We start from the raw sequence: 25,262 nt of genomic DNA, 5'->3' as shown, positions 1-25,262 counted from the left end.
ACGTGAAGGGGTGGGTTTGGGATGCAGGACCACTGAACCCACCGGTCCTCTCCCAGCCGCTGGACGTGGAGGTCAGGATGCTCCAGGCAGAGCTGGAGGATGGTGGCACTGCTGCTGTAATCCTCCTCATTTCCATGGTTCCGGGCTAAAACTGCCACATTTGCATTTAAATGGAGGTTTGGGCATCTGTAAATCCTCATTTTTCCAAGCGAGAATGCCTAATGGTTGTTTAATCACGTTGGGATGAGGCCCTCGGAGCATCTTCAATCCAGTGAGGAGGGTGAGAAGCATCTTTGCTGTGGTGAGGGGCTCTCCTGCCTGCTCCGTAGCATGGGGGTAAACAGTCATGCAGATTTCCCTAAAAAAATGAAGATTTCTCTAAAAAATGAAGGTTCTCTTCTTGCCCAGGGAGGTGCAATGGGCTGGAGCAGTGAAAGCGGTCAGGAAGGGAGCAGGGGTTCCAAGGGATCCGGATGCTTGGATGCTGTTGCTTCAGGATGAAAGTGGAGCCACTGATCCTCCTACACCCCAGCCAGCCCCAAGCTGTCCCTGCATTGCTTCCAGCCCAAATTATAAACCCATGTGCTTTTGCTTATGGGAAGAAACTCCCGAGCCATCCCATCATGCGTTTGTTCGGCTCCTTTGAGGCTGGGAAATCGCTCACAGCGAGGTTGGTAACGGAGCGTGGTAGGGACTGAATCTGCTTAATAATAATTAATCATAATAGTAATAATAACGTTTAGCACTCATACAGGGCTTTGGAAAGACGAAGCACCACACGGCTGCTGGCTAATCCTTTAGGATTAAGAGTTTCCTGGAGGGAAAGGCGGGGGAGTGCCCTGTCCTTGGGCTCCTCTCTCCCCCCCAACCCACTCCCCAGGGATCCTGGCCTGGGGCTGGAATGCTTTCTGGGCACCAGGGGCAGGGAAAGCAGCTGGGCACACCACCAGCATCTCCCAGCTCTGGGCAGGATTGGGGCAAACCCATGTGGTTTTTGCAAAGAGTTGTCTTGCAGCAGGATTAATGCCACACCGGCGCACGGGTACCGTAGGAATGGCCAGGATCTGGCTGTGCTGGACCGTTATCTGTTTCCATGGTGACAATTAGCCAAGAGGGATGGAGAGGGTGGCACAGACCAGACACGGGTGCGGTGCTTTAAACTTGGCTGATGCCTCCATTCCGGCGCTGCCTGGTGGGACACGTGCTGCCTGCTCATGCGTGAGCGCTGACATTTTGGGTTGGGAGCTGCCTGTCACTAGAGATTGACTGTCCAGCCCGGGACAAGTGGTGTGCACAGTGCCTGTCTTCCATCAGAGCCGATTTGCCCCAACCGAGGTCCGGATAAGGCCGGTGATCCGTGGCTTTCGGGCTCCCAGCACCGCTGTCCACGTGCGTGCGAGCTGAGCAGGGCTTGTCCCCAGCATCCCTCATGCTGGGGACATGTGTCTTACTTACCCCGGGGAGCTGAGACCCTGAGCAGCTCGGTGCAGTGGGAATGTTGTAAACAGAATTTTCCAGGGGAAATCTGGTCTTTGCATCATAGACAGTCCCCCGCCCCCTCAAAGACCTTGCAAAACCGCTGGGTACCCCAAGATGGTGCTGGGTTACCCCAGCACAAGGCAAAACATTAAGCACAGCCTTCTACTGGGGGAGATTTTTCTTTTTCCTTTTAATTAAATTGTCTGAGGAAGCCAAGACACAGACAGAAAGAGACTGAGACTGTAAATAGTATAGAAAAAAAAAAAAAAAAAAAAAGAGAGCAAGAGAAACCGATTGACGGAGGTGTAAATGCTGGGTGGAGCCGTACGGAGGAAGAGGAGGAGGAGGAAGAGGCAGGCAAAGCTTCACGTTAGCTCCAGGATCACTGTTAGGGTGAGTGCCAAAACTAGTCTGAAGCCGCAGTGGCCGGTAAGTGAACCTAGGCAGGAGGAGAAAAGGGACGGGGAGTTTAGGGGGCTGTGTCTTGGTGTTTGGGTTCAAAGCAGGATGGAGTCATCACCTTTTTGTGGGGGGGCATCCCCTCCTAAACTTGCTATGGAGCTTGCGTGGGGCAGGCGGCAGGTCAGGGATGGTGTGGAGAGCATCCACAGGGCCTCTTTTGGTGCAAGGACATCCCTGCTGCTAAGGGTGAGGGCTTGGGGCGATGCAAGGAGAGATGGCCAAGGGCTTGGGGTGATGCAAGGAGAGATGGCCAAGGCAAGGAGAGATGGCCAAGGGCTTGGGGCGATGCAAGGAGAGATGGCCAAGGCAAGAAGAGATGGCCAAGGGCTTGGGGCGATGCAAGGAGAGATGCTCTCTGCATGGTCCTTCCCTCCCTGGGGGATTTTGGGTTGAAATACCAGTGCCATCGCCACTCACCATTGGAGTCCTCTGTTCCTCTGGGAATATTTGGGTTTTCTAATGGGAAAGAAACAGCAGAGACAGTTTTGTTGGGGGTGGAGGGGAAATGAGTGAGGATTTATGGAGGGAGGGGTGCCCCCCGTGGTGCCACCATACCGAAAACGATGAGCCGGGTGTGGGTGTCGGTGGAGCCCAGGGGGTTCTGGGCAGTGCAGCGGTACATGGAGCCGTTGAGCTCGGCCGGCACCCGCTCCAGCACCAGCTCCTTGCCATCATGCTCGGCGCTGCCATCGAGGAGCCGGCTCCCCACCCGCGTCCAGGTGAAGAGGGGCTCAGGGAAGACTTCATTCTGCAGGGAGACGGGCGTAGGGAGTGAGCAAACCCTGTCCCGCGCCTGGAGCAAGGGCTGGGCACAGCCAAAATGCCCAGGGGTGCACCGATGTAGGGGCCAGGATGCAACCCAAGGCCACCAAGCCAACCCCATCAAGTGCTGGCGGGATGCGATGCTGTCCGTCGGCACAGCATTGCCCCACCCCCGGCGCTGGGGATGGATGGGGGAGCTGACCTGGAAGCCCTGCACCAAGATCCGCACGGTGTCACCGACGCGGGCTCTCGTCGGGGTCATTGTGATCTTCGGGCCCTTGGGAGCAACTGCAAGGAAGGTGACAAGAAGGGATGTCAGCAGAGCCCAGTATCCTGTTGCCGGTGGGTGCCCTTGGCTGGGATTAATGGTGGTTTGATGAACGGTTGGGGGGTGGGGGGGCAGCACAGCGTGTGCCGGCCCAGGGGGAGCTGAGGACTCGGTGATTGATGGACAGGCTGAGGGATGTCCACATGACTGATAGACAGGTACGAAAGGACCCTACAGGCAGATGAACGGGAAGACTGCGAGATTGATGGATGACTGTAACGGGATGCGTTGATGGTGAAGGACATACTGACTCGTCAAGCCCTCCTCTGCTCACAAACAGGGGTCAAGAGGGGTCAGGCTGGTTTGAAGCCACAGAGATGGGCTCCTCAGGAAAGCATCCCCAGGACAAGGTGGCCTTGGTGAATCGTGCCCAAGTGCTACTAGCATGGGAGACAGCCCCAGCGCCTTGCTGACACCAAATGCCAAGGACACAGCCCTGCAAAAAGGAGGGGACCCCTCTTCCCATGCTAGACTTGGGGTGCCCTTGGCTGGTGCAGTGAGGGGACAAGCAGTGATGCAGCCAGCCGTGGGGAGGTGGTGACACCATGCCAGGTCTGCTCCTTGCTCCCAGCTGGGTGGGGGTTGTGTGGATGTCCCTCCTGGCCACGGGTGGGATGGGACAGCCCCAGGAGCTGCCCGGTCTTTGCGTGGAAGGAGCTTTTTGCATGCTTGAAGGGGAAAACGGGCAGAAGGGAGGCTGTGCATCACCAAAACTGGCTGTGTCACCCTTTGCCTAGCTAAGCACCGCCATGGAGGGGACAGGCTGAGCCTGGATGTCACCCTGGCATGACACAAAGGGAAAAATAGCCACCAGAAAGCACATCAGTCTGTGGTGGTGGACACTGGCCTCTGGAAAGAGCATCCATGCCCTTGGATGTTCTGCAGGGACATGTGCCAGAGGCCGTGGCTGTGCACCTGGACTGCAACATCCATGCAGGATGCGGCCCTCCGGTGTTGGAGCAGGGTGGATGGACTGCAGAGGATTACACTGTGCTAGGGGTTGTACCGAAGGTTAGCGTTTTGGACCGAAGCAAGTGGCTTGTCTTAGTTTCAACGCAGTTTTTTTTGAGAGTGTATTATATATATAGTGTATATATACTTATAGATAGGGAGGGGGTTAATGGAGGATCTGCTGCCAAAACTCTGGGTGTGGATGGTGGTGAGGGGCACAGGCTGGAGGCATCTTAGGGGATGAGGGGGGCTGTGGATTTGGAAGGGGTGGTGTGGAGAAAGCTTTGCCGCTACAGCTATTGGAGCCACTGGGGAAGAATTAGCAAGCCATCAAGGTCTTGGCCTCATGGGGAGACCCAGAGGTGGACACCGAAGCCCGACGAGCTGCAGAAGGTGTGAAAATGCAGGACTTCAGTAATTTTTTGGCTGGTTGTATTCTGGGAGAGAGCTTTAATGCTCGTAGGGGAGGAACAGATAATGGAGGGCCCTCTATTAGCAAGAGAGCTGCTGCTCTCCTTGTTGACTGCCAACCTCCCGTTGACCTTCTCATCGCTGCCAGCCTCCCACTGATTGAGGTGGTTGATGAGCTGAAGAGAAGGAGCACCAGCACCGAGAGGCTTGTGCGCACTTAAGTCCGTGCCAAAGACAGGTGGAAAGCCAGCGGGGCAAAGGCCACCGGGAGCTGGTGCGTCACCACTGAGCCAGCCAGCTGAGTGTCCTACTTGGCCAGGAGCAGAGCCCAGTCTTCTCCACCCGGCTCGAGGGCAGGAAGGCTGGAGCAGCCTGCCCAGGAGGATGCCCTGAAGCTGAGGCAATCCCTGCAGAGAGCTCAGCCTCTTTGGGCGGGGAACCCGCAGAAGGTAGAGGAGCCCCAGCCAGGGTAGGAGATTGTGTGGGGCAAAATGAGAGGTCCCCACTAACCTGCTCACTGGCTCCCGTGGCCTCTTGAGTAGCTTCTGCTCCTCCAGCATCCTGGGCACGCTGGGAGCCAACGGGGAGACCCTGGCTTCAATCCCACCACCCTGTCACAGGGCCCCACCAGCCCCACAAGCTGCCCCTCTGCAGGGCTAACCTAGCCCCTCCCCACGGGGATGAGCTGGGTGGTGATGGCCAGCAAGGGTTATGGCATGTCCTTAGGACTTCCGGGACCAGGTATAGATAAATGGAGGTGACATTACTATGGGGTGAAGGTGGCTCCCCCCTCCCCACAACAGGATCCCGGTCCAGAATTGCTCCTCCATCCCATCCCCTCCCAGGGTTACACCCCACAGGAGGTAACACTGAGGAGCTACCACCTCCCCACCTGCCCTGCAGGCACCACCAACACCAGGTCCCCCAACACAGCCCCCCCAGCTCCTCGCTCATCCCTACATCCAGCCCTGGCTCCCCCTAAAACCAGCTCCCCTGCCCTGGTCCTGCACCATCCCCCTGTATCCAAACACTCATCCCCTTCTCACCAAGGGGGCTTCTCCCAGCATAGACCCCCCAAAAGCTAGGGCTGTGTCCACATCAACCCCTGCCACTAACATTGCTGCCTTGCTCCGATACCCCAGGACCCTCAGTTCCCCCCTCCCAGCCCCACACACCACCCCAGGACCCCCACTGCCTGTGCCTACAGCCCCCTCCCTCCCAACCCCAGCCCTACGTCAACCCACAACCCCCACCCTATAGCATCCCCCATGGCTGGGGGGCCCTCAGCACCCCCTTCTGCAGGGAGGGGGCTTGCTGCCCTTTACAGGGCACCCTGAGGCTATAAGGACTTGGGTGGCAGCAGCCCCCACAGCCTCTTTACTTACCTTCCCCCATGCACAAGGGCTCTGCACCCCATAGACCCCATGACCCCCCCCCCCCCAAGCACCCCTACAGCTAGCACCCACCTCTGGCTCACCCCCCAAAACTGCCCTCGCCTTCCAGCACGCCCTTCTGCCCCGCACAGCTCCACCATGCTCTGGCTCACCTACACCACACAGCAAAACCCTTCTCTTGCCTGATGGACCCCCCCCAAAAGTCCCTGCCCTCCACCCTACATTTGGGGAGCCCTGGCAGCGCTGCCTCCTCTCACCGTGCAGTCCAACATGGCACCCTGCTTTGGCTGGCAAGGTGCCTGAAACCCCCCCGAAGAGAAAACCAAAAGTGCAAAAAAGCAAAAATAAAAGAGGGGAAAAAAAATGTTGCAAAAACCATTGCAACCCATTGCTAAAAAAAATCTGCAAAAAATAAAATAATTAAAAAAAAAAGTCAAGAAATCCCCCAAATTTATTCGCGGTGGCTGCGCTTACCAAGTGTCACCTCGGACTGCATGGGCATGGAGAGCGCCGGGTGCTTCACCTCGCAGCTGAAGAGCGCCTCGTTGTCAATTTGGGGGTTCAGGGTCCAGGTGAGGGTGGCCCGCGCCTCCACCGTCCCATCGCTGACGGGCGCGTGCGTGTGGCGGAAATAGTAAATGGGCTCCGCCACGTGCACCCACCGCGGGAATTCCCGGCTTACCACCGTTTCGGGGATGGTTTCGGTGACGGAACCCCGCTCGGCTGCCAGCCCCCGGGGGGGATCCACCGTGGCTGGGGGTCGCCCGCCTCCCACCTCTCCTTCGGCTGCCAGTGATTTCGGCACCTTGGTGTCATCCAGGTCGCGGTGAAGGAGGTTACGGGGTGCCCAGCTCCCGGCGCCGGCCGGCGGCTCCGGCAGTGGGGTGGCCTCGATGGGCTCCCCATCCCGTTTGAAGTAGACCTGCATGGGGACAAAAGGGGAGGTGAGCCCGGTGGGGACAGCCACTACCCCATACATCTTCAGCATCCCATCCCCTTGGGTAGCTTTGGATGGAGCCCCTTCCCAAAGTCCCCGTGGAAAGATGCTGCAGGGCAAGATTTCGGCAGCAGGCAGCTATTTACCTTATTTTGCCTCCAAAAGCAGCACATATTTTGTATATTTTTATATTTATGTTTGCTTCATATATACATATGGAAGATAACCTCCCCAGGGGCTCACCAGCGGGGCAGGCTTCCCACCAGAGACCACACACACCAGGGTGAAGTTCTGCGCCTGGTAGCGGCTGAAGGGTGCCGGTGTGTCAGCGGCGAGCACTGAGATGGAGGTCGGAGGAGCTGCCAGGAACAGAGCCGGGGCATTAGCATAGAATCCTTGACAGCCACCCATTTCCATGCTCATCCCCGTCCTCATCCCTGTGCCCATCTCCGTGCTCATCCCCGTCCTCACCCTTGTGCCCATCTCCATCCTCATCCCCGTGCCCGTCTCCATCCTTATCCCCGTACTCATCCCCATGCCCATCTCCATCCTCATCACCACGCCCATCTCCATCCTCATCCTTGTCCTCGTCCCCATCCTAATCTCCATCCCCATTCTCACCTCTGTCCCCATCCCTGTCCCCATCTCCATCCCCAGGGAGAGGAAAATGAGCCAAATCCCTGCTTTCCCCCCACCCTGCGCCCCCGCCGTTGTTTCCCCTCCCGCCCCACCCAGCCGGGGGTTGCATTCACCCATCACATTGAGGAATATGTTCCCGGAGGCCAGGACCACTTTCTCCCGTGTGGCTCGGTCGTAAATCCCCACGTGACACTCGTAGGGACCGTTGTCTGAAATGCGAACCTCGGGGAGCCTGGGGAGGAGAGACAGGGCTCACCACTCGCTCCATCCCAACCCTGTCTTCCCGGGGGATGCAGCGGTCTGCATCCGGATATCAAGGCATCGGATGGGGTTGCTTTTTGCCAGCGACGGGGATCAATAAACTATTAATAACTGCAAAGGCTGCAGGAGAGAGCTGTGTAATGCGGTTTAGCAGCTGGAGTTTACCGGCACTGACAGCTCCTCGGGAGGGTAAGTAATTGCATTATTGAAAGGAGAAGTGTGCAGGAGGTAAAGGCACCGCCGAGAGCAAAAACCCACGAAGCATGGACAGTAAATGCCTGCGAAACGCCGATGTTAAAGGCTCAGCACCAAACATTACAGACCGCTTGGGTGATGCAATGGCTGTAGCAAAGCGTGGTGGATGAAAAGCATCAAAAGCCCAAACTCCAGAGCATGTTTCGATCAATATATTATCTACATTCTTTATATAGCTATAAAAAAAAACAAACCAGAGGAGAGGAAGAGACATGCAAAAGGATCAGTGCTGCTGGAGGTGGAAATGCTCACTTTGGCTGCAAAGGAGCCACTCTGCTGAGCAGCAGCATCCCGTCCTGCCGGCTGGCAGCATCCCACCTCACCAGCAACCCACCTTGCCAGCCAGCATCATCCCACCTCGCCAGTCAACAGCATCCTGCCTTGCTGACCAGCATCATCCCACCTCACCGGTCGACAACATCCCACCCTGCCAGCTGGCAGCATCCTGCCTTGCCAGTCAGCAGCATCCCACCTCACCGGATGGCAGCATCCCACTTTGCTGGCCAGCAGCATCCCACCTCACCGGCCGGCAGCATCCCACCTTGCTGACCAGCAGCATCCCGCCTCACCGGCCAGCAGCATCATCCTGCCTTGCCAGCCAGAAGCATCCCACCACAGCAATAAGGATGGGGGCAATTCCTGCACGGAGCACCGGGCAAGCCACTCCCAGCTTACACCCCTGCTTTTCCAGGCAACCCCAGATGTGACTTGCGGGGCTTCCCCAGCCGGGGGGAAATCCAGTGCTGGTTTGCCGGATCCTTCCTGAAAGCCCCTGGCCGCCTTCCCACGCTGTCTCCTCATCGCGCGAGCCCCCCGCCAGCACAAACAAGCCCCTGTTGAAGTGAACAGTCGCTTGGCAGCTCCTCTGAATGGCCACAACGCTTTCAACTCAGCCTCCGCCATCTGTTCCAGCCTCTAATTACCCACGCACGGAGCGGGAAATCATCCACACCCTTCGTTAGTGGGGCGCAGGAGCGTTCGGTCCCTGCCAAGCTGGGGACCGTCTCCATCCCGGCAGCTGCCCCTTGCCACAAAGGACCAGCCCTTTGGGTCTGTGTGCAGATTTGGGTGTAAAATGGTCCTAATGGGGTTGGTTTGACATTTCTACCATCAGTGAGGACCAGGGAGAGGGGACCCTCAGCCCCGCAAAGGCAAACCGCCGCCTGTCGTGTCCTTTTGTGTCCTCTAAACACGCTGGAAATAAGGAAAGAAAATTATATAGATATGCATAAAGCAATGCCTTACTCGACGAGGGTGCGTTTTTAATCAGAGGAGGAGGAAAAAAAAATTAAAAAAAAAAAAAATCCAGGCTTGGATATCTCCCGGCTTTGCTCTTCACATCTGAGCAGGCGGCGTTCAAAGCCGGTATGAAAAGCGGCAGCGCCGGCAGCCCTCTGCGCCGCGCAGATAAGGGCTGCGCCGCCCGGGATAACGCTCCGTGGGACGGCACTGACGTGACCGTGCCATTACAAAGATTAAAAAAAAAAAGGAAAATACAGAAGGGTAAAATGAAAGGGGAGAGAAAAGCTGAGTGCAAACGGCTGGGAAGTGACTGACCTATCACCAAACCCTTCCTGATATTGCTCCTCTTCTTCACCAGAGCCGAGATAAGGCAGGACCTCCCCCACCCCCGGCAAGCAACAAGCCAATGATTCAGAAAAGAAGCTCTTTTTCATACCCTCTGAGAAATATCTCCTTTCTCCACAGGCAAGTTGCTGTTTTCCTCTGAAAAAAGGCTACTGCGTGAAAAGACTTTTTACCGCGAACATCCCCGGCTCCACGGACGATTTGTCGGCACCGTGCCGACGATTACCGAGGCTTTTAAGTGCCTGGTCCTAGGGCAGTGAAATTTTCTGCTCACAAATTCTATTAGTTCTACAATACGTGGTGAAAGGGAGAAAACCAGAGGGTTTTGTGCCCCAAAAAATAAAGCAGCTGCTTTGCCTTGCCAGGACGGTGCAACATGAACGTGGCACGTCCTCGTCCCATGCCCAAGGGATGCTCGTGGTCTCCCGCTCCGTGCACAGGGGATGTTTTATTCCGGTTTAATTCCCAGCTTTCCTAGTGCTCCCTGCTAGAGAGGAGCAATGGCCAAACCCAGCGCCGAGCGAAACCACCGGGTTTATGGCAGGCAAGCGAGGCTGTTGGGTTAGGGGATGTGTAATCCCTTCGTGAAGCCGCCAAAATGTTCTTTGAACAATAATTAGTTGTGTCAGAAATTTGTACATCATCCGAGCGAGCAGCTGAGTGGATCCTGTGCTACACGGGGAAACAAAACTCAAGGAGCGGAGCAGTCCCTGAGCATCGCCTGAACATTGCCCTGAGTAACCTCTGAGCATCGCCTGAACATTGCCCTGAGCAACCTCTGAGCATTGCCTGGGCATTCTCTGAGCATCCCCCTGAGCAGCCTCTAATTCTGGCCCGAGCAACCCCTGAGTAAGCCCTGAGACCTCTCTGAGCAACCTCTGAGCACGCCTTAAATCCCTGAGCATTTCCTGATCATCTTCCTGATCATCCCGAGCACCTCCTGCGCAACCTCTGAGCATCTCCTGACCCTTCAGAGCATCCTCCTGAACATCCCAAACAACTCCTGGGCATCCTCTGAGCATCTTCTGAGCCTCCCCTGAGCATCTCCTCTCCAGCCCCGCTTTCCTGCTTTTCTCCACTCTATATTCACGTTTATTCCCATGCAGCCCACCTAACACCCTTGCCCTTTCTTATAATAAAACAATAGCTCTGAGTGTAGCAGAAAAAAACAACAAAAAAACCTCCAGAAATTCAAATTTCCAAGAATTAGAAAGAATTTAGCACTCGCACACATGCTCATGCAATGGGACAAGCCCTTTCCAATCCATCCACGGACACTTGCAGGTGCAAAGCATCACATCACCTCGAGGAAACAACTGCATTTCCCCCACCGTACACAGAATTTTTATTATCCCATGCTGGGAAAAACGAGCTTTGAAATCCGATTAGCAAATTCTAATTTAAAAAGGGAACAAATAAAAAAAAAATTGCAAAAATAAATACTTCACCTCAGCTTTTTTTGCTTTGAATTAAGTCTCCCCGTGACTTTTTTTTTTTCCAGGCTCCAGTTTTGTTTTTATAACACTGGCAATAAAGCAAGTGTGTAATTAGTAATAAAGCTGACACTCCTGCAAGTGATTTCGCACTTGGAAGAAAAGCAAAGACAAGCTTCCATGCTGCCTCTTTTATATATATATAGATTTTTTTTTTTCTTTTGGTTTGTTTTCCCAAGTCTGGTGTTTCTCTGCCCGTTTTCACCACTGGAAATCTCCACCAATGTCACCTTTTCCCCTGGGACAAGCAGGACTCTGGGGACAGACCTGGGCTATTTGGTGATGATAATTTCTTTGCAATGCGATGAATCCCCGCCGACTGCCAAAGGCGAGACGTTGAGTACTGCCCTAACACCCTCAACTACCCCAACATGGGGAAAAAATTCCTAAAAATCAGAAATTCCTAAAAATTGGCATTAAAAAGCAGCCGGCATCCAAAGGAGGCGACATAGGGTGACTTACCGCACGGTGGACTGGTAGACCAGATCCTCCCGCTTCCGATAATTTTCCATGTGTGAGAAATTGGTGGAGAACATGGCATCGAAGGTGAAGATCTTCTGCTTGATGGTCCCACCATCGGTGACCTGCCAAAAAACCAAAAAACCCAACCCCAACTCGTCTATGAGATGCTCACGGTCACCCCTGCAAACACGGGAGCAGCTCTGCACCCACTTTTTAAAGTTCTAAATTATTTTAAATTTTACTATCTTTATTTTTACACATTTTTTTTTAAATGTATTTTAAAATATTAATAGATTGTAACTTTAAAAATAGTTTTAATAGTTTCATTAAGAGCCAACAAATATTATTTCATTATTATGACCCTGCTGAGACTAAAACCTGCGTGGTTATCGCATCACCAACCCCTCTCTCCAGGGTTGTAATTTTTAAGTGGAAAAAGGTTCTTTTTAGGAGCAGGGAAGGCTCGTTTCTTCCCTGTGTCCCTCAGCGCCTTCAGATTTATCTCCCCCTCTTGTGAGGTGCAAAGTTTAATACAAAACCAAGGAGGCAAAGGCAGAGGGCAGCGACGCAGAGGGGAGAGGTGCATTTTGGGGCTAAACCACCTCAGATTGATCCATTAGTGGGTTAGAATAGTCATTTTTTTAAAAAAACAAACCGGGTGCATGAAAAAAGGGATTTGGGGGATTAACTCCCCCAAACCCAGCATCTCCCAGGGAGAAGCCCCCCTCTCCCCACCCAGCGCTTCTCACCCCACTTGGGCAAAATCCAACTTTGATTCCAGATTTTCTCTTTCTCCCCCTTTTTTTTATGGCAAAAAGGCCAGGGGCAGGGGGCAGGAAAAAAGCTGACACTAAAACCACCTCTTCAGATTTATTTGCCGAGGCTGAGGCTTTTATTGCAAAGAAAATACACACTGGCACGGATGCGGGATAAAGAATTGCAAGACGAATTACCGTAGTTGTAAATCTCTGGCCTTGGGAACGATGGGAAGTTTTCAAGGACGCGCCTGATTTTTCCCGACTTTTATTTACACGCTGGGGTGGGTTTGGGGAGAAGCCTCCAAGCTGCTCCCGGATCGAGAAGCAATTTGTGGATCATTTCAAAGAGTTTTCCAGGGATTATTTTGGGGATGCAACAGAGCCAGCTGCTGCACGGAGGGATGCTCTGGGGAAGGGGAGCGGTGGAGGTGATGCCCCATGGACCAAGCCACGGTTCCCTGGCACATCTGGACAGCTGTGGGCAACGCCAGGAAACATTGAGCCAGATCCAAGGATGGGAGTGCAAAAATGCAGCTCCAAGCATCGCTCCTGCCACTGCTCACCCCCCAGGACCCCCTGCATCCCCCCAGGGATGCACAGCAAGGGAAGATGCCCCAGCCCTGTCGCATCCTCAGGGGATTACAGGCAGTTAATAGGCTCCTATGAAAAGGCACATAAAAAATAGTCTCTTCCCAGGGATTAGACCTACTTTTAGCCTTTTATCTGTGCCCTGGGGTCGATTTTTTTGGAGAGGAGCTACATATAAAATTGCAGGTGAACCCACGGGGGGGGGTGTGGGGGAGCAGCCAAGCCCAACGCTTCTTGCTGGGGAAAAAAAAAAAAAGGATGAGAATTCAGCAGCAGCTGACGGTGACTGCCCCAGATTGTGCCCACCCTGAGGAGTGGGAGGAGAAGGGGCACGGGGAGCAGAAAAGGCACGTTTAAGCAGCGCGAGGCTGCCTGCTGCATTATTTATAAACCCCAGTAAAAATCTTATTTCTGACACAAACCCGGCGATTGCCACAGCGCAGGGATACTTTAACCCCCGGCTCCTTCCCACCCCCACAGAGGCAGCCCCCTCCTGCCTCTCCCCCCGATGCACTTCAGCTGGCCGGCGACCTGCTGCCCCCAGATAACGCTGGCACCATTCGTGTTGCCGCAGCCTCTCGCCGGGATGCTCGGTGGGCTGCATAAGCACTGGGGAGCGATGCACAGGAGGGCGAGGGGGGTGGCGGGGAGGGGCTCTGGAGGGTGAGGAGGAGGACTCCACAGCACCCTGGGGAGCAGGGCTGGGCTCTGCTCCAGCCACCTGCACCCACTCCTGCCCTGGGACTGAATGCAGCCCCTTTGCCGAGCAAATGCAACGAGCACTTGCTATGGCAAGAGGGAAAATACCCTGAAGGGGCTGCAAGGGGCGACTGCAGCGCTGCAAGGGGTGACCGCAACGCTTAGCGTGCTGTAAGGGGTGACTGCAACGCTGCAAGGGGCAACTGCAATGCTGCAAGGGTGACTGCAATGCTTAGCGTGCTGTAAGGGGCGACTGCAACACTGCAAGGGGTGACTGCAACAGGCAACTGCAACGCTTAGTGCGCTGTAAGGGCGACTGGGCGACTGCAACACTTAGTGTGCTGCAAGGGGCGACTGCAACGCTGCAAGGGGTGGCTGCAACGCTCAGTGTGCTTCAGTGGGCAGCACCAGCGTGTGCAGCATCCCCTGGCTGCACCCAAGCCCATGCCACAGCCATGGAGAGAAACGCATCATGTTAGAAAACCCCTTTTTTAGATTTTTTTCTCATTCCCCCCCAGCCCGCTTGAGCACCTGCATTTAGCTTGGCTAGTTGAAATCCCTCCTCCTGCCCTGCCCTGGCTGGAGCACTCAGTCCCACCTTGCTCAGAGCCACCCCAAACGCTGCCACTGGCAAATCTGCTTTCCAAAAAATACAAAGCAGTTCATATATCTGCCCAAACCCAGATGCTTTGGATCCCAGAATGAGGATCACAACCTGACTCCATCCCCCAAAGGGCAGCACCCACGCCGACACCCCCCCTCTCCAGCATCGCTAAACCACGTGCACAAGCAAATCAATATTGCACGAGGGTTGTGCAATTTTGGGAGGCGCAGCTCGAGCTCCCCACTGCCGCGCCGGAGCGATGCCCTCTCCCAGCGGTAATAGAAAGCTCAATAAACTCTGCTGATGCTTGTGACCTTCTCTCCCTGCCTGAGCATGAGGAATTAAGAGAGTTCCCCATACTGACATTTAAATTATCATCTCCGAGGCGCAGAGACGACCCAGCCGGCGTGTAGATGAATGGCACAAGTCAGACCTCGCGCAGCCACCGGCCCGAGATCTCTCCATCAGCAGCTTTGCTCAGATTTTAGAGAATTTCTCCCCAGCTGTAAAACTTCAGTTTTTTCCCTAAAGGGAAACAGGTTTATAAATTGGAGGCACAATCCCCTGTAAATTGGCTTGGTTTGAAAATTTGGAGGGGGGATGCAAATTTCTGGGAGATGTTGTGCAGGAGCGAGAGGTGATAAGCAGCATCCCGGTGCCTGCAGCCTGGCTGCTCCCGAGCATCCCCGACCCAGCACCCCCAAACCTGCCAAGGCTCCGGGCTCTTCTAGCAGCACCGGACGGTGCAGGAAGGGCTGGCAACAGCCTCAGTGTGCCGGGTGCCCTTCGCTTGGCTCCTCCACCCCGTCTTCCCCCCCCTCTGGAGCCAATGCTGCTCTGAGCAGTGACTTTATCACTGTCACCAGCAACATTTCCCACTCGGAGCCACCGTGGGAGACGCCGGCCGGAGCTGTAACGTCTCATTTCCCCTAATGGGCAGTGGCAGAGGAAGCCCCTGCGGGGACTGCACTTTGTCACCATCGATCAGGCGGCTCCAAGTGGCACTGCCGACATCTGTAAAGCATCAGCCCCCACTTGCTGTTGCCGCGGGTTTTGGAGGCCCCCTGGCCTTCGCCAGGAGGGGACCAGCCTGATGAGCTCCTCCGTGGAGCAAAACGCTTTGCAATCCCCATGTACCGAGCCGGGGAGCTTAAAAACCAGGAGCTGTTGCATGAAGGATGGGGAGAACGGCTTGCAGGGGGGATCGGGGGACCTGCAGGGTCCTGGGGTGCATCCCCTCACCTGCAAAGGCCACGTTAATGCGTGCTATGGAGCTAAGTGCTCATGCATGGGTGCTACGGAAAGTGATGCTTGTGCACTGTGGGTGCTACAATGAGCAATGTGCACCATGCGGACTATGGAGAGAAACACCTGTGTATGATGGGTGCTACAGAGAGCAATGTCCATGCACCATGGGTGCTCAAGAGAGCCATGCCCACACACCATGGGTGCTACGGAGAGCAATGCCAACACACCATGGGTGCTACGGAGAGCAATGCCTGTGTACCACGGGTGCTACGGAGAGCAATGCCCATGCACCACGGGTGCTATGGAGAGCAATGTCTGTACACCATGGGTACTACGGAGAGCAATGTCTGTGTATCATGGGTGCTACGGAGAGTAATGCCCATGCACCATGGGTGCTCAGAGAGCCATGCCCACGCATCATGGGTGCTATGGAGAGCAATGCCAACGCACCATGGCTGCTACAGACAGCAATGCCAACGCACCATAGCTGCTACAGACAGCAATGCCCAAGCAAGGGCACTGCCGACAGCAACACCAGCCGCAGTTCTGCGGTTATTTTCCTTCTTCCTAATTAGACTGAGCACCAAACTCTAATTAATTGAGGCAGAGTGACTGCCCCCAGACCCGAGGGCTCCCCTCCACCCCCGGCTCTCACTGCCATACATCCCCACGCCAAGCCCCCAGCCCCCACCCGGCAGCGGGACGGCAAGCGTGGGAGCACGGCTCTCCACCAGGGAACCACGCTCGACCCCTGCCTGCCACCAAAAATCTGCAAAACACTTTTTTGCAATTACCACCACCTTGCCCGAGCCCCCGGCTGCGTGTACAGGCTGGCTGCTGCCGGCTGCCTGCTTCCCTGGCACTGCCAGATGTCTGTACAGAGCCAGAACAGACACTCAGAGGATTTACCCTCCCTCTCCCGCTCCTGTATTATGATTTCTTTTTTTTTTAGAGCTCTGCACTGCTGCAAAAAGTAATTTTCTCCCTCCCCATCCTTTGCCGCGGCGTGGCAGTGACCATACTAATCAGGTCTCGAGCACGACCCCCAAGACGCCTGCGATGGGAGGCAGCTAACAGCCTGACAGCTCCGAGGCTTCCCGGACTCATTACAAGCTCGTTTGCAAGGATGCCACCACCCTTGTCTCCTGCAAGGGTTTTCGGGCCCTTGACTAAGGCACAAGAGGTTCAGACCCATGTCTGCACATGTTCTCAGGCAAATCACACCTTCTGGAGATGAATTTAGCGTGGAGGGGGGTGGCTGAATATTAATTAACACCTCTGCAGATGGTAGGTGTTGCTGTTTACACCGTGAAAAAGCCCCTTTGCTCATCCCGGGTCTCCTTGAGTCTTCTGCATTTCAAGTGACCTGGAGTGGCGGCTCAAGCCCAGGGGGTTTTCTGGCCTGAGAAAAAGGTTGTCCCTTGCTGTCACCCCCGCTCGCTGGCCCAGGGGCTCCAGGGGAATTGCTGGAGAGGGGTTCTGGGGGTGCTGGTTTGCAGCACGGTGCTGCTCGGCAGGGTTTTACCCACCTTACCCGTGGTAAGGAGCCCCTCCGTGCCTCACAGCCTTCAGCTGCGCTGCCTGTGCGCCCTCCCCGTCGGTTAATGCATGCACCCCGATGTGCTGGGCATGCACCCCAGGGCTTATGCGTGCTCCTGATGGGTTATGCACACCCCCCAACCGTTTGTGCACGCATCCTGATGGGTTCTGCACGCCCCAGATGAGTTACACACGCATCCCAACGGGTTACGCATACACCCTGATGGGTTATGCACACACCCCGATGTGCTACGCATGCATCCTGATGGGTTATACATACTCCTGAGGAGTTATGCATCATCCTGGGGGTTAATGCGTGCACCCCCGCGGGTTAGGCACGCTCCCAACAGGTTATGCACGCACTTTGATAGGTTATACACGCACCCTGATGAGTTACGCATCCACCCCATGGGTTATGCACGCTCCTGACGGGTTGTGCCCACACTTTGATGAATTATGCATGCTCCTGTTGAGTTAACACAAGCACCCCACAGGTTATGCGCCCACTCTGCACCCTGATGGGTTATGGCTGCACCCCAAGGGCTACGGATGCATCCCATGCCCTACACCAAACTGCTGCCGTCAAGTTTGCTGCTGCACTCCCTCTCTTTTGCCTTCCTCCCCTCCATGCAACCTGATGTGCATCCCTGGAGCAGCTCTGCACCTTCAAACTCAATGAGCTGACTCTGCTCCCCGTAAAATAAACCAAGGGAAACCGGCGCCCCAGCGGGTCCCCACACCACCCCGCTCCGCTCCTCCAGCACCACGCACAAAGACGCCGTTAGGATGATTTACAAATGGTATAAATATAACTCTGCAGCCCCAGCATCTCCACCCTGGCTTGGCCGAGACCATCCATCACCTCCTGCATGGGGAAGCTGTGACTGGCACTTTGGGCAGCTGCAAAACTCCCTGTGTGAGACAAGAAAGGGGGGGAAAAAGGCAAAAACCCCCTAAAATCAGGAGGGAATTTGGGAAATCCTGAGATGCTCTATGAAAACACCAACTTTCTGAATGCGGAAAGCTCCCTGGGAAAGGAGAAAGAGGAGAGGGAGTAAAAAACCTGGAAGAAAGGGGGATTTGCGGTGAGAAAAAGAAAAGCTGGGTTATTTTTTCCCCTCCTGCTCTCTCTGTGCTTTCTCAGAGCGTAATTTGCTCGGCCGCCCCGGCGCGTCATCCTCTCGCCGAGGGCTCCAGCATCCCTCTGCGCAGGGGGGATTATGCAAATCCAGCCCCAGCTTGCAAGAAAGTGGGTTAATCCAATATTACCGAGTGGAAAAGGGAAGGAAAAACCTGGTGGAGACGGCAGCACCAGCAGAAGGAGCACCAGGCAAAAAAACTCCTCGCCAAAATAAGGGGGAGACAAAGACAATTGCAAGCTGTAATTCAGGGTTCAGGACAGTGTTTGGTTTATATTTTCATATTTCCCTGCTTGTATCACTTACACACGCAAACACAGGTATTTATAGCAAACAATGGCCAGGACTCGATGGAAATACTCCCGTGCACGCACCACGCTCTGGGAACTGAATATACATCAGTCCGGAGAGCACCTTTTCCTATTTATACACCTGCCTGGATGCAAGGAAGAGCTTTAAGGCAGAGATGCTCCTTGTTTAGGGAGCAGAGAGATGACAGTAAAACCATGAAAAAATACCCTCTGGTGAAGGGCAGCCGTTTCATCCCACGCCACCAGCCCAGCTAGCTTGCTCTTCGCCTCCTCCGTAAGCAAACGTGCAAGCAAAGAGCCGAGTTTTTCTCATCCTGGAAAAGTTCAAGCTGTCTCTGATCAGACCACCATGGGGGTTTTATTTTTGTTTGGCAGCTTATCCTGAAATTCCCCAGAAAAAACCAAACCCACTGCTCTGGACCATTATAGCTGAGGCTGGATCCAGGCTTGGTGCAGATGGGAGCGATACTGGTAGGGGGGAAAAGCTACAGCCTCCAACGCCCCCCTCCCCAGATAAAACCAGATGCTCCAAGTCCAGATCAGCAACCTACATCTGTGAGTGTTTTGGGGACAGGGATGGGAAGGGGCAAGTTTTTTTGGGGAGGCTTGAAGAGCCCAGCACTGCTCCCAAGCCCCAAACACCCTCAATTTCACATCATTTCCCATGTTGCACGAAAACCACCCTCTTTTTTACATTGTTTCACACTCAACATGCAAATTCTCTTTGCACAGCGGTGCTGACCCCAGCCCCTGGCTCCCCAAACCCAACTAGCACCAACCCTGGGTGCAAAGCCCCCAGCACCAAACTGAGCCTGCCAACCCCAAATCCACCCAGAAAAGGTAACAGAACACCTGGAAAAAGCCTCCTGGAGCCCTCCAGATGACTGCAAAACCATTTTACATCTTTCCCCACCCAGGTTTTTCAAAGGCCAGCCTGCCAGCCTGCTCCACCGCATCGATATTCCCGTCAGCGAGAGCGCCGTCTGCCTTTCTCTCCACCATCCAGCCTTGACCTTCTGTTGTACAGGAGCAAAGCAGGCGGGTGGCTTCGTGTCCCTGTCCCCAAGGGCAGGGAAGAGGCACCGGCACCGCTTACCCGGTACCAGACGATCTCCCGCATCTTCCCATCTGTCTTGAAGTTGCATTTCAGAGTGACGGCATCTCCCACCACCACGGGTGGCAGTGGCTCGATGCTGACCGTCAGGTAGGCTGGAAAAGTTAAATAAAAAGGAGAAAAAAAAGAGATGTGAGCTGCTGGGTAAGAATGGTGCAGGGGGTTAAAACACTGTTCTCCTATAGTTTTACAGGATTAATAATACTCTGCCATGGGGAGCAAACGCTGGCTGCAATCCACGTAGAGGTAACACATGGGCAAGCCCATCACTGTGGCATCTTGCCCCCTTGCAGCGATGGATTTTGCCTGCTCCCAACGCACCAGCAAGGTACGAACTGGAGAAAATCCTTCCTGACCTAATTTACCAGCTTATGGCACCAAACTGCAAGGACTGACGGTTTCGCTGCTTCTCTCCCCCCAGCTTTGCAAAAACTGCCCATGTTGGCCCCAAATACACCCTGGGCGGCCGGATTTTGAGGCTCGTCTTGGTCCATGCACAAAGCTCTGAGCCCCCCAGCCCCCCTCTCCTGCCTGCAAGCTCAAGCCCAACCTTCCTATGAAAATATTGGCTTCCACTTCCCCTCCACCATCATCGCTCCACACCGGTTCCCTCCCCATCGCAGACCAAGGTCCTCCACCCCGCGCTTGCTTTAAAACCCTCTTAAATGACTTATTCCTTACGGGAACGGGTCCAACAGATTCATCAGAGGATGTGCAAAGCCCAACCTGTGGTTTTACAGCCCAGCTCTGGCCGACAGCCTGCCCCCTCCCCATCTCCCCCAGCGCTGGATGCAGGATCTGTCCTTGCAGCAGAGGGAAAATCAGAGCCCGGGTGGTTCCGTCTGGCCGTTTTCTCCCTGTTTCCCCTCAATTTGCTGCAAAGCTATTGCAGGAGCACAGAGCAGCCGGGGTCGGGAGGGCAGGCAATTGCATTTCTATTTTATTTTCCTCTATTTCCTCTGCTGCTCGAAGATGCCAGATTGACAGCCTGCCAGATCCCAGCCTTTCTTTAGCACCATCGCCCAGACCGCACCCATTCCACACCGTCTGCAACCAAGGAACCCCAAAACAGCCCTTAACCCACTGCAGAAATCCATATTATTATTATTTTTTTTAATTACTGCTTGCATCAGGTGGAACAGCAACATAGGAAAAGCTCAGAGCACCTGGAAAACGGCAGCAGGTTTGGAAATGGGGCTGCAGGAACCGAGGCTCCTTTGCAGAAGACGCCCCAAAAGAGGGGAAGGTGACTTTATACAACCCACTGCCAGCAATACGAGGCTTGCATCACTTGTAAAACAAGTTGCCGGTGTTTTGGCAATAAATCTCAGCCACGACCTGTGGGAGAGCACGCTGCACGCCCACGTGCCTACTGCAACAGCAAGGCAGCGTGGCCCAGCATATTGAACACGGGGCTCTAAAAGTGAAGAAGCCCTCTTTGTGCTGCTTTTTGGGGGGGCTGCAACAGCAGGTTTGCTGCTGCAACCGGCTGGATTCAAGGAAATTTGGAAAAAGGGGATTTTTTTGGGGTGGCGGGGAGTACTGGAGAGTGCTTTGCATCACTACACAGCATGCACACGGGGAACAGCAGCACCAAGCAGGGATGGGGAGTAAATTAAAGGCTGTTTTCAGCCCTGAAAAAGTGCACAGCAAGATGGATTTTAATATTGCACCTCTGCAACCCCAGCCTGACACCTTCCTCCTTGCTCACAGCAATCCAAATCCTCGCCAGCAGCTACCACCCTCATTCGGGACCAGCTTCTTTCCAGCCTCTCTCCTTGGCTGGACAGGGTTTATTTTAGCAGGCTAAAGTGGGGATTAATTCCTGGTGGCTGCCGACGCAGCACGCGGGCCCCTCAAACGGGGGGCTTTGCAGATATGGAGAGGCTGCGGTGGGTGAGCGGAGCGAGAGGAGGAGCGGGAGGGATGCGGGGAAGGTCAGGTGAGGTCTCGCAGCGGGTGCCCCAATTCCCCCGCTTCGCTTTTGACATTTCCAAAAGCGAGATGAGCAACAGGCATGAAAGCAAAGGGAGGGGGACGAGCAAACAGTTTGCAGCACAATGGCATCTGCCCAAAGGAAATCCAGGATGGATTCATGCCGGGGATGAAGCTCCCATGTGTGCAGAGAAGCTCTGCCTCTTCATCAACCAGCGCTGGGAGCCTCTGGGCGAGATTACATCTCCCTCCTGCCCCCGGCGCAGATCAGCGGGGCGATTAAATAAAGCTGGCGGCAGAAGCGATGGGTGACAAAGACAGAGTTAAGATTGCATTTTCCCTCGTGCCTGCAATTTACCGAGATACAGGAGTACCTGGCTCTTAACTGCAGCATCTCCAGATGGTTCCCCATCCCTCTTCCTGTGGCTTTGTCCTTCAGACCCTGTGCACAGCAGTGGGGAGCCAGGAGCATCCCCACCCCCGTCCAGCCAGGATTTGGTAGTGTTTAGACCATCTTCTGATGGTTGGTGGCTTTTTAAAGTAAAAAATTGCCAAGCTTGGGGTGGTCCCAGCCACCAACCTCCACTCACGTGCAGCAGCTGCATTGGCCCAAGCGTTTATCCAAGCAAATTCCCCACACACATCCCCAACCTGCACCTTCTAGATGGCCCAAAAAAACATCAAAAAGGGCTTTTTTATTTTTGCTCTGCTCCCTCCGCATGCTGCAAATCCATTTTGAGATGGCAATGGGGCTGCAGCCCACCAGCTCCCACCGCTCCACCAAGTAATGCAGGCTCGGCTGTGCTGGGAGGACACTGGTCCTTACCAATACCAGAGTGTAACCACAGGATGCTCCTGAGCTTCTCCTGAGCAGATCCTGCACGGCAAAGCCGATGCTCTGGAGCTCCAGGATTTATTGCACCAGTGCCGTGGGGGACAGGGATGGGACAGGGGGTTGATGATGGAGCCCCACAATGCCTGGAAATGGATGGAAGGTGGAAATTCACCCAGCTGAAGAGCAACAGCTGCCCAAATGCTGAGCAAAACCATCCCAGAAGATGGGAAAAGAAGGAAGGAAAGAGCATGATCAGGAGAGCAGAGAGAAACAGATGCGCAGTCCCCAGAAGAGCCAGCCCCCCAAATGCTAAGGATGTGCGTAGGGGCGGGGGAAAAGCAGGGAAAATAAAGCCAGGTGCCAAAAAATAAAGCAGGAATCCAGATGGAGCTGTCCAAAACCTGCTGTTTTGCTGTGGTTGTGTGAATCTCATCCCCCATCCCCCCCCTGCCTTTTGCTTTCCGACAGTGGAGGATTGCAAAGTGTCACCACTCCTCAAAATCCCCAGTTTGGTCCTTTTTCTGGATTTTTATGGGTAGAAGAAACCAGCGGTTACAGGTACTGCTGAATTTTAAAGGCTATTTAAATGGGGCTGAGCATCAGATTTGCACCTCCAAAGGAGGAGCCCAATCCAACATCTCCATCATCCTCTGCATTATCAGCATCCCAAAGGCAGCTCCGAAACCCGAGGCTCCTCTCCTTCCCCTTTGCTCTTTTTAAATAAGACATATTTCATAGAAAAAGCTGTGCCGGGCCACCCTCTGATTAGATTCTGACCTATGGAAATTCAGCCCTCTGATTAGATCGCATCCCTGGGGAGAAAAGAGTATTTTTGCTAGTGAGCAGTGGGAACTCTTGCGACATCCAGTTTAAGAGAAAAAGAGAAAAAAAAAAAAAAAAAAAAGAAGGGGGGGGAGGGGAGGGGGGAAGGGAGAGATAAATGAAATGTCCTTTTAAATCAGGAGTGACACATTAATAAAAGGAGCACATTGTAACATGCTCACTGCTTTCAATTACAAAATAGCTGCGAGGGAGGAGGCAGGTTTCGCCCCGGCCGTGGAAGCAGAGGGCACAGCCAGGGGCTTCCACCAAGGTGCTGGCAGAAAGCCCCGTCCCTGCCCCACGGGAGCATCCTGCTGGGGATTTGTGCAGGTGAGAGCAGCTCAGCACCCCACAGAAAGCTCTCTTGGGATGCAGCACACGTGGCTGAACCCCCCAAACAGGCTGAGGTTCCCCGTGTCCTGTTGAGCAGGAGCGAGAGAGCGGCTGGGTGGGTGGCTGGCAGTCACCCAAGGGCAACCCACCACAGCACCCCTGGGTGTCTTTGAAAACTTCGGAGAGATGGAGCTTTTTAGCATGTCCCAGCACTGCAAAGCGACCCTTCCGCATCTTCCCCATGTGCCTGATACTTTCTAACCTCCATCTAAATAAGTATTCATTTATTAATAACCAACCAGAGCTCCTTTTCCTGATTTCTCACCTCCCAAATTGCCAACTCAAACCAACAATGGGCTTTACCCCTTCGGGACGTGTCCTCGAGGTTCAACCTGTCCCCATCCTTGCGCTTGGGGATGATCATTTGGAGCAGCAACGGCATTCCCAGGGACCAGAGAGGAGCGATGCCTCGGGATGGAGCCGGGGACAGGACACGTGGGGATGCAGCTGCCCCATCTGCCCCCGCTGTGCCCCCCCCACCCTTCAGGTGCTGACACGTCCCCTTCAGTGGAGGCGACAGGGAGAGATAATATTAACACATCATCATTTTAATCAGCCTGTGATTAGTGGGGCTCATACATAATTCACATCAATTTCTCCACCACTTTCCAGCACTCACTTTTCCGAGCCAGGGCCAGGACGGTAATTCAGGGTGCAAACACAAGGAGGGGGGTGGGGGAAAAGGGACCAGGACCCCCCCCAATCGGTGCAGGGCTGATTTTCATCCTTTTCCAGGATTTAAGGCATTTGCTGCTCCAAGAGGCATTTTGCCCCTTGCAAAAGAGCCAGCTGGGATGCTACAGCATTGCAAAACACCCCCCGAAAAAGCAGGGAGCGATCCTGCTCCCCATTAGCCACCCGAGGAAGATGCTGGCCAGCTCGAGGGAAGATCCCCAGCACGCAAAGGTTCGCAGCCATGCAGGAAGCCCCAGGGACAGGGATGTCACCCGCCGCACGCCAGGGCTGAGGACCATTAAACAAACGCGCTTTGACTTGCAGCACTTTGCAACATCTTGTTCATTAAAGATTAAACGCCAGCAGTTGCTCCTGTTCCTGTGAGCACAGCAAATACCTTCTCCCTCCCTCTCCGGCTCCGGCAATGCCTTATTTATGATATTCCAGGACGATTTACAATTATAATGTGGTGCTACCTCTCCTCGCTAACCCAAGAGGGCTGCAAGGGGCAAGAACCGGTGAAGGATTCACATCTGTCCCAACCTGGCATGGCCAAATTTTGCTGAATCTTGAGCTTTTCCTCCTAGAGAGCTGCTGCATGGATTATTAGCTTTTTTTTCCAAATGCAGGAATAAGTGTTTTAATACAGGTTCAACCACAGCAAGTGGAATGGGATGTGACAGATGGACTCAGCATCGCGCTTCCAAAAGAGACAGTCATGTCGTGAAGGAAAAAAATGGGCTGGGGGAGCCCATTTGTATTTTTAAAAGCATGAACTGCTTGAGTTTTCCTTGCATTTTCAGCTTTTCCTTCAAGAAAACCAAAAGCCGAACAGCAGCAGGGTTGAGCATCCCCAAACCCACCACTGTCCCCCCCAAACTGCGCTGGCTTTTGCAAAACGGGGTTGTTCCATGAAATAAAACCACAAAACCCGGCATCACCCATCGCGAGGAAGAGCCCTGCTGGCGGAGAGCAAATTGTATTAATACTGTGTAAATAGGATATTAACAGGCCGACCAAACAATTAAGAGCCGGTAATTAAAATTCATCTTCCTTCACACCACGGTGTATTAAAGTACAAACATTTAATTAGATGCCTCTTACCTCATCCATTTGCATAAGTGGGAGGAAACACTTTGCAGCTGTACCTGTAATTACTCTTTATGGGGGTTGCTGGACCA

At 54.2% G+C, this 25,262-nt stretch overlaps 1 protein-coding gene across 2 annotated transcripts in view; it reads right to left on the bottom strand.

Annotated features, from left to right (window-relative positions):
• Positions 1-222: 222 nt before the first annotated feature.
• Positions 223-25,262, bottom strand: part of IGSF21 (immunoglobin superfamily member 21) — a 41,065-nt gene continuing 16,025 nt past the window's right edge. Inside the window, exons 2-10 of one of the 2 annotated variants that reach the window (XM_055706147.1) lie at positions 19,404-19,516; positions 11,422-11,543; positions 7,477-7,595; positions 6,968-7,083; positions 6,262-6,709; positions 2,906-2,991; positions 2,497-2,689; positions 2,359-2,397; positions 223-358 (exon numbers count right to left, since the gene is read on the bottom strand). In XM_055706147.1, coding sequence (XP_055562122.1) covers positions 345-358; positions 2,359-2,397; positions 2,497-2,689; positions 2,906-2,991; positions 6,262-6,709; positions 6,968-7,083; positions 7,477-7,595; positions 11,422-11,543; positions 19,404-19,516 — 1,250 coding nt within the window. In that variant the 3' untranslated portion in view covers positions 223-344. Of the gene's footprint in view, positions 359-1,660; positions 1,919-2,358; positions 2,398-2,496; positions 2,690-2,905; positions 2,992-6,261; positions 6,710-6,967; positions 7,084-7,476; positions 7,596-11,421; positions 11,544-19,403; positions 19,517-25,262 lie in introns of those variants that run through there. The other variant, XM_055706146.1, reaches the window with a different exon arrangement.

The sequence above is a fragment of the Falco cherrug genome, chromosome 3 (assembly GCF_023634085.1).
Source record: "Falco cherrug isolate bFalChe1 chromosome 3, bFalChe1.pri, whole genome shotgun sequence".
Classification (NCBI taxonomy): Eukaryota; Metazoa; Chordata; class Aves; order Falconiformes; family Falconidae; genus Falco; species Falco cherrug.
The sequence above is the reverse complement of the archived record's forward strand: the minus strand, read 5'-3'. Positions and strand labels throughout refer to the sequence as shown.